Below are 14,355 nucleotides of genomic sequence, written 5' to 3' on the forward strand. Positions count from 1 at the left end.
GCTTGCTCGGGAATAACAGTCTAATAGCAAATTAAAGAAGGACATTCAAGTGGATCTAAGAGGGAGAGCTTCACTGCAGTGTCATGAAGTGATATCTGTACAGCCTTGTCCTCACAAAATCCCCAGATTTCTGTGCTCGATGGGGTTTCTCATGTGAATGTCCACATGAAATTTCTTCTACCAAATACAGTCTTTCCTAACTTTCTCCTGTGACTTGCTAGAGTTCGGATCCTGAGTGAAGAGAAACCAAGTCTAGTTTTGTTGTTAATGCTTCTGTATTGCCTTCATTCTCTAATGATTGTTACTGGAAGTGCTCATCATAATTTTTATATTTGGTATTGTTGATGTTGTAATGAACTAGGTGATCTTTAAGGCTCCTTCCAATCCAAACCAATCTAGGTTGTATGATTCAATATTCTATGACACTGCTTACAAAATTTCAGGAATTGACCTGTTGCTGGCAGAATATCAGCTCTGTTCTCTGGGAGGAGCCAGCCAGCCCTGAGTGCAGTTCACCCCCATTAGAAAGTATTGTGGCCCCACTGGAAAGGGGACAGTTTCTCTGTTGCCCATGCCTCAGCATGGGTTGACACTCTTTTGAGGGTAGAGTTGCTAGCAACAAAGTTCTGTCTGATTTTGGCAAGAAGCATCTCCTGCTGCCAACTGCTTCAACCTTACAAACAGGGGTATTTTTAAATAGTGGTCTCTATAACTTTAGGATATGGTTACCCTGCTTGCCTTAAACCAGGCTTAAACCAGCCTGTTTGGGCCCTGGTGCCAGTGTAGATTGTGGCAGTATGCAGTTCATTACAGGCTCCAAAGCAACTGCAGAAAGAGAATTTTCTTGCTGTGCACAGTGCTGCTACCAGCAGACTGCTATCTGCATTGGAAAACTGCAGTTCCTTGCTGGTTTATCTGCAGACTGCCATGGACATCCAGTCTGATCATAGTCACTGCTAGAAAAGCAGAACTTCAAGGGACATAGAGGTGACATGGCAGGACGGTGGTGCTGGTGCCTCAGTGTCTGACTTTCTAGAGGGCTCCCTGTCTGTGTTGCTCAGGTTTGCTTGGCTGGAAGTATCTGGGCACAAGCATCCAGCCCCAAGCTGGATATCTTTATCTTGTTAGCATCTCTCCTTTCTCTTCAGGCAGCTCGTTTTGCAACTCAAGTGTGTTAAGTTGTTTTGTATTAAGGACAACCACTCAAGTACCTGTGTAAAGGACAACACCAAAGCCAACACTTAGATGATGTGGGGAATCAGGAATTTTCCGTCATTAATGGGTTGCCAGTGCCCCAAGTACTCTAAAGGGAAATCCATCTCCTTGTCCAACTGAACCTCAGGAGCTCATCATCCCTCCTGCAAGCCTTTCCTCGTTTGAGAAAGGACCTTAGCTCCATGAGATGATCAAGCAGTGTGCCTGTAGCATGACAGGCAAAGCTCGAGGGACAACTGTTCTGAGGCTGGAAAAAGAGCCAAGACCTTTAGGAAAAATTACAGCCTGTCTCTGAGGCAAACTTTCTAGCTGTGCAAAACTCCCTGGAGGAATTTGCCAAGCTACTGCCCTGAATTTGAGAGAGAAACGTTTTTCCTGTTGTTTTGATAGACTCTGCTAGCCTTGTCGTGTTCAGCAGCTGTACCTTGGGCCCTGTTGTGTTACCTTCATGTCTCACAGTGGCGCAGTTGGCCCTTTCTTTTTTAGTCACAGATCAAGCAATGCCATGACAAATAAGTCAGCCTTTTCCTCTGTTTGCAAACCACTTAATTTAGCTCTTGCTCTATAGGAAAACCTGGTGCAGTTATTTATAACAACATGGCCCCAAGTACTTAAAACGAGTCAACATTCTGATTATGGCTCTGCATATTTTATTGCCTACATTTAATTCACACTGCTCTAAACAGGCACCTGTTCCTCCCTTATCTCATCCCAGTTTAATAGTCACTGTCTGTTCAAAGAGTAATCATGATGGAAAATGGTCTGCAGCTTCTTTGCATACTAAAGGAGTCAGTCCCCCTTGTAATACATTTGTTCCAAAGTGTGTACATCACCAACTGAGGATGGCGATGAAAAAATTATTTTTTTCGGTGAGCCTGAAAGTAAAACCATGTTTTATTAATTTCAGTATTGCAAATATTCCCTCTTCCAGTAGTACCAAGACCCTAGTTCTGCTGATGCTGCTCCAAGCATCTCTGTGAAGTTCTCTAACCAACATCCTTTTTAGAATTATAGAACAGTTTACATTGGAAGGGACCTTAAAGATCATCTAGTTCCAAACCCCTACCATGTTCAGGGGCATCTCACGTTAGACCAGGTTGCTCAAAGCCCCATCCAACCTGGTCATGAGCATCACTAGGTTGGGGGCATCTTCCCAACCTGTCCCAGGCTTTAAGCATTTTTGGTGGTATTAATTGAACCAAAACTGCTGTTCAAGCTTCCAGTGCTCTGAGCTCTTGTCTTATTCAGTGTGTGAGGGTATGACACTTCTTGATGTGCTGTTCTCTTTTGGTCCAACACTGCAAACACTCAATGCAACAGCTCCTTACAAGCATCAGTAGCTTCACTGACTCCACATGAAACCTTAACACAGCTGCTGACAATGTTTCTTTTCCAGCAACTTCAGAGAATTTTATTAAATAGAAAGGGCTGCACTAAGAGCCTTTAATCTGCTCAAAACTTGTATCACATGATCAAGACAACAGAGAACCTGACTTGTTAAATATGCACATATTTTCTTGAATCAGCAGTCCTCTTTTCTTTTCCTGGGATCCCTCATCTCCCTTATTACATGTCTTCTGAAATCTAAAGAACAGAAAAGACTATTCTGTAATGTCCAGCTTAATTCTCAGAACTTATGTGTCCTGAATACTGCAAGAGGCAGAAGTGGTTTTGTAGGTCAGTGTCTGATCATAATGTGATTCATGTCATTAAGGAAGGAGAGAATGGAGACCTTATCTTTGACATTTCCTATCTTCTAAGTGCTGAGCACCTTTCCAACCAGTGATACTCTGATTTGATTCAAGCTGGATATCTACATCTGTATGATAAAAGGCAGAATATTTTTCGGCAAAGAAAGGCAAAATGTATCATTAGATTTTGAGGATTTGCTTTTTTATTTCTTTTCATTTTTTCTTTTTAAACGCATCTAAGAATCATAGAATCATTAACGTTAGGAAAGACCTCCAAGATCATCTCATCAAGTCCAACACAAGGCATAAATGTATCTTTTTTTGCACACACATTCTGCCTCTCTCAGCCTTTCCATGCACGATTCTGCAGACGAATTCAAAATCCTGGTTGTATGTGCAATTTTGCTGTGAATGACATTCTTCTAACTAGATGTGGACTTGGCTCATATGTCTGCACCTCAGCAAGTTACCTTCAGCTCCCAGAGGGAGCCAACACAGAAGTAGATGTCAATGGTTGAAGGTATTTTCTATAACCCTGCTGATACAGTACAATGCTAAACACATACATATGAAGACATTTCTAGTTAGTGAGATGAATCTCACAGGCAAGTGTCTGTGCTTTAAATTTTTCACAAAAAAGGATAATCATTGCAATTAATGTAAAGTATGTTCTTATTTAAAATGTCTTCAGAACATCTGAAGGAGACCGTAACTTGTCCAAGGGAAATTCTGCAGTGAATTTGATCAGGCAAAATGCAAAATAAGTATTAAAAATGTGACAAGGACAGTTGAGTTTACAGCACAGTTAGACAGTGCCACTAAATTTTTCATGACCAGAAATGGAAATGCAGTCAGAACAGTGCCAAAACAATCATAAAATCCAGTAGGTTTTCACTGTCATAACTGTTACTAGTTCATTAGCTGTGACTGGTTAGTAGCATCATGCTGATGTTCAAGTCCCTCTGTTTCCTATTTGGTTTGTTTGGTGATGTCTGTATTGACATGACAGTTTGTGCTCAAAAGCAGAGAGCTCCCTTACTCTTTCATCAGGTAGCCACATCTCTTACAAGAGGATGCATCTCATTCATCATCTTACATGTCCTTTCCAGCCCTACAAGACTTGATGCTGTACTGTTTACAAGGAGGATCTTGGTCAGTTTGCTGTCACATCCAGATGTGGCCTGTTAAGAAGACAGATAGATTTGACCTTTAGCTGTTGCTAAAGATTTGAATGTGGCCAAACATCCTGATAGACTCCTAAGGACTTAGTATAGACCTATGTCCATGCAGTTTTGAGTCAAGTCAGGTATGAGCTGAAGTAAAACTTTAAAAAAAATAATTAGAAAAATAAACTGGGGGGCTCTTCTGTGAGTACCTGAAAATAATATATGCCCTAAAGAGATCTAATTTCCTGTATGAGACCAAGAGAAAAGCCCAGACTGAGAAGAATATCCCTCTCTTTACCAGGGAGGGGAGTACAGTCAAATGTGATAATAATGGATAATTCTGTCTGAGTTTCCTAAATAGGCTTCAAATAACTTGCTGCTTTTTGATGCATTTTGTGTTTCTAAGACTGACAACAAGAATATCTGAAAAAAAAAAAAAGATTCAGGTGAACAGTGGGAATAAGACTCAAAAACTGCTGAAGATTGAATACAACGATGTTCTGAGGAGTCTGAAGTTTTAGCTCTCAGTTGTGCATAAAATTTTAAAATGTCATTTTCTTGTGAAGGTCATAAAAAACAAATACAAATCAGGGAAGGAAGAGGTAGGGAAGGCGTGAAGAAGAGAGGATTATGTAGCAGTGGGAAGCTAGTCCAGGGGAAAGTTTGTATTATGTTCTTTTTTCTTCTGTTTTTCTGTCCCTCCTCTTCTGCCTGAATTTCCCCTACTGCTTCCTCTTTTTGCACAATACCAAGGGCAGGTTATTATTAAGTAGTGTAAGCAGGTAGTGATTTGTGCTGAGCTGAACTCAGCACTGGTTTCCTGACAGGCACGTGCTAACAGAGGACAAATCGAGTTTGCTCTTCATTTCTTTTTTCCGAATGATCTGACCTAAATTTGCACAGCTGTGTTCACATTTAATCCTGTGTAATAGCTCAGAGGCTTTATATCTCGTAGGAGCAGCCTACTGGCACCTGACATTTATTCTGGACCTTGTTCAGTTCTACCCTAAAAATCCTCTGGCACAACCTGGCATTTTTTGTTTTTTTCCCCTAGAAAATTTATTCCTCCACCTAAATACCCTTGAAATGACCATTTTATGGAAGGTATAATCTAGACTATTGCTTCTCAGCCTCCTTGGACCTGGTGACCTGTACAAAATCTCTAGCGTGGGTTGGTCCCACAAGCAAAATGTGAGAGAAATTGAAGTAAGTTGTTGACTTGTTTTCCTAAATGAATTTCTTTGGGTCCCTTAGTTACAGTCTGTTCTCACTCGTGACTATGTAGTCCATAGATTTGAAGCTATTAATCAAGGGAGAAAGTCCAAGTGATTTTAATCTTAGCACTAATTTTGTTGCTGGAGGCTGAATGGGTGTCTACCCTTAGTGAACTAGGCACCACTGGTGCTTTGTTAATTCAAGTTTACTGGTAAAAGACAAAGCACAGTGAAATTTGTAAATGAAAAAAATACATAAAATAAACCATATTTTCTTATTTTCTGTCTTATTTGCTCCACTCTCGATATTCTTTGGGTTATGAGTAATTTTTTTAAAGGATCATTTAATATTTATCACTGTGTCTCTCTACATCTTGATGGTAGCAATCAACGAACCTTGGGAAAAATGATTTATGGTGTTGCACTCTTTATGAACATGTCTAATGCATCCAACAAATTTGTGGATATTGATTTTCCTGAGAATATTAAGCAGCAAACTTTTTTTTTTTTTATTTACAATATTGGAAGATAATTTTCAGGGCTTGCATCCAGGCTGTGTTATCTCCTTAGAGTATAAAACCCAAATTAGGCTTTTTAATCTTAAACTGGGTTAAATGTTTATGCCCTGGGGGAAAAGCATTTTACATAGATATGACTGAATAAGATTATACGTCTTGTATTTGTTTTTAGCTGTACCACAAGTCTTTACTTTGGCTTCCATATTGAAGAAAAAATGCAAAGGATTACAGCAGACTGGAAACCTAAAAACCTTAGCAAGAGAGCTGCAAGGGATTATTGGTACCTTATGCTGTGATATTATCTCATTCTGTAAACTATACTGGGTGTTGTTAGGTTGTTGTAAAGACTAGAGATCTTAAAAAGCAATCCTTGACACTTCCATGACTAAACAGAGCATTAGAATGTTTCCCATGGAGAAAGAGAAAGAGAAGACTTGAGACTGAAGTCTTACATGTAATGCATATTAGAACAAACAGAAAATCAAAAACAGGCAGGGACCTAGAAATCTAACAAGACTAACAAGTCTTTGGGCTGAGTTCTACATCATAGAATCATATAATCATTTAGGATGGAAACCACTGTGAATTCAGATCGAGTCCAGCTGTAATTGTGTATGTGCAGTGCCTGTTGTGCTGCTTTTGGCGAGGAAAGAGTTGATTTCTTCACAGTAGGTGCTGTGGGGCTGTGTTTTAGATTTGTGCTGGAAACAGTGTTGATAACACAGGGATGTTTTCGTGACTGCTGAGCAGTGTTTACACAGAATAAAGGACTTTTCTACCACACCACCAGTAAGGAGGCTGGAGGTGCACAAGCAATTGGGAGAGGACACAGCCAGAACAGCTACCTACAACTGATCCAAAGGGATAATCCAGACAATATGGCATCATGCTCAGTCTATAAGCTAGGGAAAAAGTTATCCCAGGGCTGCTACTTGGGGTCTGGCTGCATTGATTGCGAGCAACTGTTTTTCATTTGCACAATTTATCTTTCTTGGGTTTTATGTCACTCTTTTTTTTTTTTTTAATTTTCCTTTTCATTACTATTATTAGTGTTACTAGTATTACTAGTATTACTATATTTAAATTATTAAACTGTTCTTACATCAACACTCAAGTTCTCTCACTTATCCCTTCCAGTTCTCTTCCCCCATCCTGCTGGAGGTCAGTGAACAAGTTGTGTGTTGCTTAGTTGCCAGCTGGGGTTAAACCACAACAGCTTTTTAACAGCTTCGGGGCTTGAAGAGTTTGAGATGATAACAGATTGATCAGAGCATTTATATCTGTTAACAGTTGTGGGTCATGGTATTGATTAATCTGTTCTCAATATTAGTTTCTGTAATCTGCACCACTCTCTTGATTTGTTGTTCCTGTTAAAGATTGGTGTTGGCTTTGTAGTTTACTGTGCTCTGTAGTGATTAGTGGTGTTGTACCTGGGATATTTGTTACTGAAACACTAATTCTGAGTTTATTGTGGTATTTGGGCTCTGACCTGAAGCTATGACTGTACTTTGGGTATCATCTCATGGAGACAATAAACAATTATACTTCTTCCTCTGAAAATTTTTTTCTTTTGTTTGCGTGTGTGCGTATAGGAAATACGCAAGGGCACCTTTTCTACTGTCTTGAGTGCTGTTTTCTTCCTCCTTATAAAACTTCTCAGTTTGATCATCCTTGGGTAGTTACAATGCTTCTATTGCTTCGGGTTTTTTTAAGGTAACAAGCAATCTAGGAATATGACCCAGGCTACACTAGGTCATGGGTAGCACAGCATGTGGGAGAATATAGGCAGGTGTCTAGAGAACTTCTCACCTCCACTGGTATGGAAATTCACTCACAAACAACTCAGAATGCTGATGAAGTGATGGAATATTGAAAAAATGCTGTGGCTATTCCAAAGAGGCACACCTTCCTGCTCTGTACTGGGCCTTGGCCACTACCTACCAAACACTGCTTGATATTATGCAGCAGCCTCAGGGAGAGGAGAGGGAAAGAAAATCAACAGTCACTGCAGCTAAATGAAACACTATATCAGTCATCCCCATAACGAAAATAAACATCGAAAACAGAAGTCAGCTTGTTTAGTAAGGGAAATTAAATTTTTAGGACTAAAATGGCAAGGTAGGAGTGACCCTATCCCAATGGGTGTGATCAATAACAGCAACGTCTCCAACAACTAACAAAAAAGAAACACCAGATTTCTTAGGTGTCATGGATTTTTGGAGAATGCATGTTCCAGGCCATAGTCTGATCTCTTTTGGTTATAGTCTGCCTCTCTATGGAGTGGCCTGGAAGAGCAAAGACTTTATAAGGGGTGTTGAGTAAGCCTGTGCCTAAACTAAATGGGTGATAATGCAGTAGCACTTGAACCAGTCCAGACAGGACAAGATGCAAAAAATTTGCTTTATACCTCAGGCAGGTATAATGGCTCCATCTGGGTCATCTGGCAAAAAGTCACTGGAGAAAATCTAAGTTGGCCTCTAGGGTTTTGAACTGGGGGATATGGGGCATCTAAAGCCTGTTACAGTCCAACTGAGAAAGAAATATCAGCAGCACATGAAGGAATTGGAGCCACTTCAGAGGTAGTTGGTACTGAAGCACAGCTCCCTTTGCCACCTTGATTCCCTGGGATCAGCTGGATGGTCAAGGGGAGGGTCACCTCTACATATCATAGAATTGATGCTAAGTGGAGTAAGTGCGTGCACTGATAAAGCAATAGGCTCAGATTGGAAACCCTGAGTGCCTGGGAAATGTGGATCACAGACTGACCAGAGGGTCAAAACATTGGACTGTCACCAGAGGGTGTAAAATGGGCTGAAGAGGACCATCTATATAATAAATTAGCACAAAACGAGAAGCAATATGCTCTGTTTACAGACAGATCCTGTCATTTTGTGGGAAATCATCACAGGTGAAAAGCTGCTGTATGGAGTCCTGCAAGGCAAGTCACAGAAACTGCTGAAGGACAAGGTGACTTGAGTCAGTTTTCAGAGGTGAAAGCCTTCCAGCTGGCTTTAGATATTGCTGAATGAGGGAAATGGCCAATACTTTTTCACTATACTGACTCATAGGTGGTGTCAAATGCCCTGTGGGGGTGGCTGCAGCAGTGGAAGCAGAGCAACTGGCAGTGCGGAGGGAAACCCATCAGAGCTGTTGAATTATGGCAAGATACTGCTGCTTGCATGGAGAACCTGGTTTTTAAAACATGTCATGTAGACACACACACACTCCAGTGCCACTGAAGAACGCAAAAACAATGGACCAGTGGACCAGGGTGCTAGAATTGAAGTGGCTCAGGTGGATCTGGGTTGGGAACATATGTGTGATATAGTTACAGCTCAATGGGTCCCTGACACATCAGGGTGTTTAGGAAGGAAGGTAACACACAAATGGGCTTGTGATTGAAGGGTGGATGCCATCAATAAGCCTTGTCATTTTTTTGTGCCTTTAGTACTGTACTTAGATTGGCTTCTTTTAGAAGTCTAAAGTAGATCTCTTGCTGTCACATAAAATTGTAGAAGATAAATACTGGCTTGATTTATTTTAACAAAATGAGGTGTTAACTTCTGAAATCACAGTTTTGTTGAAGAACTCACCTCTCCCATTTTGCTGATGTGCTAGCAGGAAAAACTGACAGGTTCTGTAAAGTGGGGAACAGCTGATGACAGTGTTGTAGTGAAAGTACTTACTGACATTTGTGACTGCTTTGACTCAAGCAATTGATGTATGCTCAGACAAGGCTACTGAAATACAATCACTGTCATAAGAACTGAGATTCAGTTCAGCTGCACAAAGGTGAACACTGGAGCAATCTAATTAAAATAGAAAATAAGAATGAAAAAGAGATTTGATCTGATGAGTTTGCTTCTTCTAATCATTTAATCTCAGAGCATATTTGAGTGTGTTTGCTGTCCTCCTTGTATTGTGTTCCTCTGTTTCCTACTTAGAAGTACAGCATTAGTGGAGAGAAGAATGAATTACCTCAGTGTGACTTTATTTGCTTAATAAAAGAATTCTTTATTGAATAAATAAGTGGATAAAAATACCTAGTTTGCAACAAATGCCAGCTTCTGAAAAACTTCACAATAAAGTAATAGATGCTTTAAAACCAATAAGGACAGTGGTGCAATCCTGGAGACAGTATGTGCTGTGTTTCTTGAGTGACAGCTTTATTCTCCTAAATGAATGTTTCTAGATTTGTGTCATTGCCCTTGATCACTTGACATTTTCTTCTTTTGTCCCTCGTGGCTTTTTATTTTTTTTCTGGTTTCTGTGATGGAGAAGGACAAGAATGGTGAAAGCACTAAAAAAAAAAACGTTTGTTTGTCTGGTTTATTTTTTGCTTGGATGTAATTGTGCAATGCTAGAAAGTTCATGGACTGTCAGATTATGTAATGTCCTGTCCTTCTATCCAGTCTGCTCTGTCCCCATTTCACCTTACTTTGCTCCCTTTGGTTGGGTTGATGGTGATTCCTTTTTCAGCAGGGAATTGTCAGATTCATTTTTATCTTCAAGGTGTTCAACAGCTGTGTGTGTGGTACATAATCAACTAATCAATTGCTGACAGAAGGGTCGGTCAGTTGACTGTATCTCTAAAATGTCATTAAGTATAAATACTGTAAGTCAAAAAGATTGCAGAGAGCAATGGAAGATAAAGATGAATAAAGCTATTGCAGTTAGACCAGTATCATTTGTTGAACAGTCTCCAGTGCTCAGGGTATCTCCAGTGACAGCAATGGAGATATGGGGAGTAAAATCCAGCCTTCCTTTAAAAATGCAAGTGAGGCAGTCTCCACACTTTTTAACGTATTGACTTTCAGAGGGTTTTCTTTGTATAAAGAATTCTGATTTTCAGTTAGTGTGCCCTTGCTATAAGTAAAATGACAATTGGAATTGGCTGTCTCTTGGTCAGACACCCACTCTGGTTGGAAGGACAAACTGTCAGACTGGTGACCTGATTCGTGCCATTGGTGCGTGTAGGACAGCACAGCACTGCCAGTGACAGTGGCAGCACCATCTGAAGCAATCCAGTGCTTTGGAGTGATGAGGGTGACCACAGGAACCACTTTTACAGGGACAGAAGGACAAAACAATTCCCACGTTGCTTTATTAGATTTGCATTGATATTTTTTAGTGTTGTCTTCAGGTCTCTTCTGAAAAATGCGAAGAGTTTGATTTAGAAACAGGCATTTCAGAAATACAAATGTACTAAAGCCTTCCCAAGAATGACCTCTATATTTTTTTTTTTTAAACTGCTTATTAGATAACTGATGATACTTCAGTACTGGCAGCATTCCCTAGTGTGTTTACAATGCTGATGTCATGGCAACTTTCAGTATTATTTTTACCACCTCTTCTTCTATTTATAATCCAAGGTCATCCCACATAGTGATCAGTGAGTAAAGGGTGTCAGAGGTCCTTGAGGAGCTCTGGATTTTGGATGGTAATGATCAGGTTCTTTTAAGCAGGCACCTGGTACAGGAGTGAAAACTTAGTGCATCATTTTAACCACTTAACATTTTCTTGCTCTAGGGGTACCTGCAGCTGTTTTGTCAAATTTCATAGCTTCTTTCATTGAAGAATGATACTCATGTACCTAAGCAGATTTTCTTTGACTCTTGCTAAGTGCCATGAAAATAAGGTGCACCAGAGGCCCCTTTTAGTACTTGTGAGGTGTTCTCTGAGTACCAGGTTATGCTACTGGAAGCACAGATTTATGTGCTTTGATCTTGTGGTGTGCTGGTGAGGTGGGTGCAATTTCAAACTTCTAGTAGCTGTTTATGATTTTGTTGATCAGTGAGGGAAATAAAGTTTCAGTAACAACTTTTCTGTTTGGTTGTTAGTTGAGTTTTTTTCAGGATAATTCTTCTATATTTGTTTTGAAGAGGTGTAAAGCTTGAAAAATAAAATGTAAGTACAGTGAAGACCTGTGTGCGTATTTCCATGTATTTAATATTTAATTTACCCTTGTTAATCTTAACTTCATGTCATGCTTTCTATCTTGGACAATATTGGTATTGTTCTGAACTGGCTGGCCATCCATTCACACCTCTCCTCTTTAAATGAGTGTCTTCAAACACATGGAGTTTTCTTTGATCCTGAGCTTTTGGTCTAGGGAAATATGCCTCAGCACAACATGCTGATTTACTGCCAGAGGCAATTCTTATAATTAGCATTTTCCTCAAGACCAAATACCTTGTCAAAGTATTGCTTTGTGGTGTTGTATGATTTTCTCTCAGCTTCCCACACAGTCTGCTTTTTGACTCAGGCAAGACTATCACATGCACGCTAAGACACACACAACACCTGGTGGATATGTGATATTCATGACTTATAAACTGTATGCAAACTCTTAATCTGTGCAGAAAAGCAAAAGGAGAAAGTATTAGTTTCATTCCTGTTGAAATTGGGAGAAAGAAAATAATAAAAAAAGTACTTTGACAAGTAATGGAGTCTGAATATACCTTCACTACACCTAAATCATGGCCTGACACAAACTAATGTAGAGTTCCTTACCTCGTAGATCTATCAGATGTGTAACTTAGCAATTGTGCTATTCTTTCTCACACACATATATATATTACATATATTTTAAATCCTATTGTTGTCATTTCAAAGTCATCATCTGCAATGTTAGTTTTTGAGGACAGTGAATGAAAAATCAACAACCCTTTTAGTCTGGAATGGGCTGTTTTTGAAAAACAGTAGTGCATGAGAGGATAGCCAGAAACAAAACTTAGTTCAAAATAGTTAGTGTAATTAGCCAGTCACTTGGAAAATTACTAATCAGGAGTGAGCCCTGAGACTTATGTGAAAGCGTAATGCTTATCTGAGGACTTAATGTATTGAACTCCTCTTCATTCCTGCTTTATTAGAGGACACGGTCAAATCTATGAGTGCCATGGAAATTATTGATTGGCACCTATGGAGAAATTTTTCCCTTTACACCTGAGCTAGATGTGCCCTTAAAACTCCATATGTCTCAGACAGGGAAATTGTTAAGAGCCGTGACATGGGTCTTCCTCAGAGATTGCACTTGGCTGCTGATATGATTGTGTTCATTAAATAAATTTTATCTCTGTCCTCTCAATGATCCTATAGACAAATTCCAGATATCTTGGCAGATTGCCAGAAGTAAACTTGCAGGGAGGAAGAGAGGAAATGATAAATAGAAAATTCTAAATCTGTCCAAAAGTTGTAAAAGTCCTTGGCTTGCCTCTGCTACAATTAGGGAAATATTGAGGGTTTACACTGGTGTATTAAATAGTGAACCTATTTTCACAAAGCTTCCTTGACTAAGGCACCACCTCCAGAGGTCCCTTCGGATCTGAATTATTCTACAATTCAATGAACATATGAGATGTTACCTATAAATGGTTGTAAGGCTTCAAAGTCTTGATTTGGATGTTGAGGTCTATTAGATGCCATGATTGTCAGCATTTTCCTTAGAAGAATCTCTTGCATTCATTAATTTTTGAATTATTCATATCCCCTCAGAAGCTTCCCTTCAGGGCCTTTATTTAAGTCATTGAAGGGGTCAAAAGCAAGAGAATCCTGAATTCTGCTCTCATCTATCTGGGGTTCCTGTCTTTTTGGCCTGTGCTTTTACAGAAATGAGCTGTGCTGACTCTGGATATTTGCCATGTAGTAAAATGGGAAGAAAAAAAAATCAATTTCCCATACAAGAGCAGCAAGAGAGTAAATTAGAATTTGCTTTGAGATTCTTGCACATATTATGTTATTTACTTTTTGCTCCTTATACTTTCCATAATATTATCATTCTGTCCTCAGGTTTCTTACCTCTCTTAATTACTGCTTTGATCTGGCTTTTAGTGAGTCTTCCTGAAGATGGAGCCAAATTATGTCACTGGAAAGATTCAAAATGATATCAGTCAATTTAAAGCTTTGCATGAACCCCAAGATGCCAACTAAAATGTAGTAATCCATTCATGGATTTGTTAAGCAAAATGCTTTATGTATACTTATGTTTATAATGTCTCTATGTATATGTTATTTAGGTGATGACCTGAAAAAATCATGTCTGAGGTCCAGGGAACGGTCGAGTTTTCTGTGGAGCTACACAAATTCCATAATGTGGACCTCTTCCAGAGAGGGTGAGTTGATGTTTCCATTAATTTACAGCTGACAACAGAGGAACAGCTTACAGAAAAGAGTTAAATTGCAAACCAGGTTCTTTTCTGCCAAATGCAGTTATATTTCATGCAATCTCCAGGGCAGAGAAGGTTGTCATTGGGCTTTCATTGCTGTCAAGGAAGATCAATGTACATTACTTTCACTGTAAAGTCAGACTGAGTGACTTGTTTTTGCAATACAATGTTATAATGCTCTAAATTGTTTTAAGCCTATGTTCAGATATAAGTACAATAGCTGTTTTAAATGCTTCTGGACTGGTTTTGAGTCTGTGGTAGATGATAGCTGCATGGAATTATAATGAAAACATGTTGATTTTAGGATCATAAATCTACCGAGTATATTCTTTTAATGAAATTTAGCTGAATCTCACCATTTTACAAAGGAAAATGAATGCTCATGT

The 14,355-nt window shown here is 39.4% G+C and overlaps 1 protein-coding gene across 2 annotated transcripts in view; it reads left to right on the forward strand.

Moving 5' to 3' along the window:
- Positions 1-14,355, forward strand: part of FAM135B (family with sequence similarity 135 member B) — a 199,576-nt gene that overhangs the window by 50,617 nt on the left and 134,604 nt on the right. For both annotated transcript variants that reach the window (XM_027645656.1, XM_027645657.1), the window contains exon 2: positions 13,820-13,915. In XM_027645656.1, the coding sequence (XP_027501457.1) occupies positions 13,839-13,915 (77 nt within the window). In that variant the 5' untranslated portion in view covers positions 13,820-13,838. The remainder of the gene's footprint in view (positions 1-13,819; positions 13,916-14,355) is intronic.

This window comes from Corapipo altera, unplaced genomic scaffold (assembly GCF_003945725.1).
Source record: "Corapipo altera isolate COAL_440 unplaced genomic scaffold, ASM394572v1 51, whole genome shotgun sequence".
NCBI classification, from domain to species: domain Eukaryota; kingdom Metazoa; phylum Chordata; class Aves; order Passeriformes; family Pipridae; genus Corapipo; species Corapipo altera.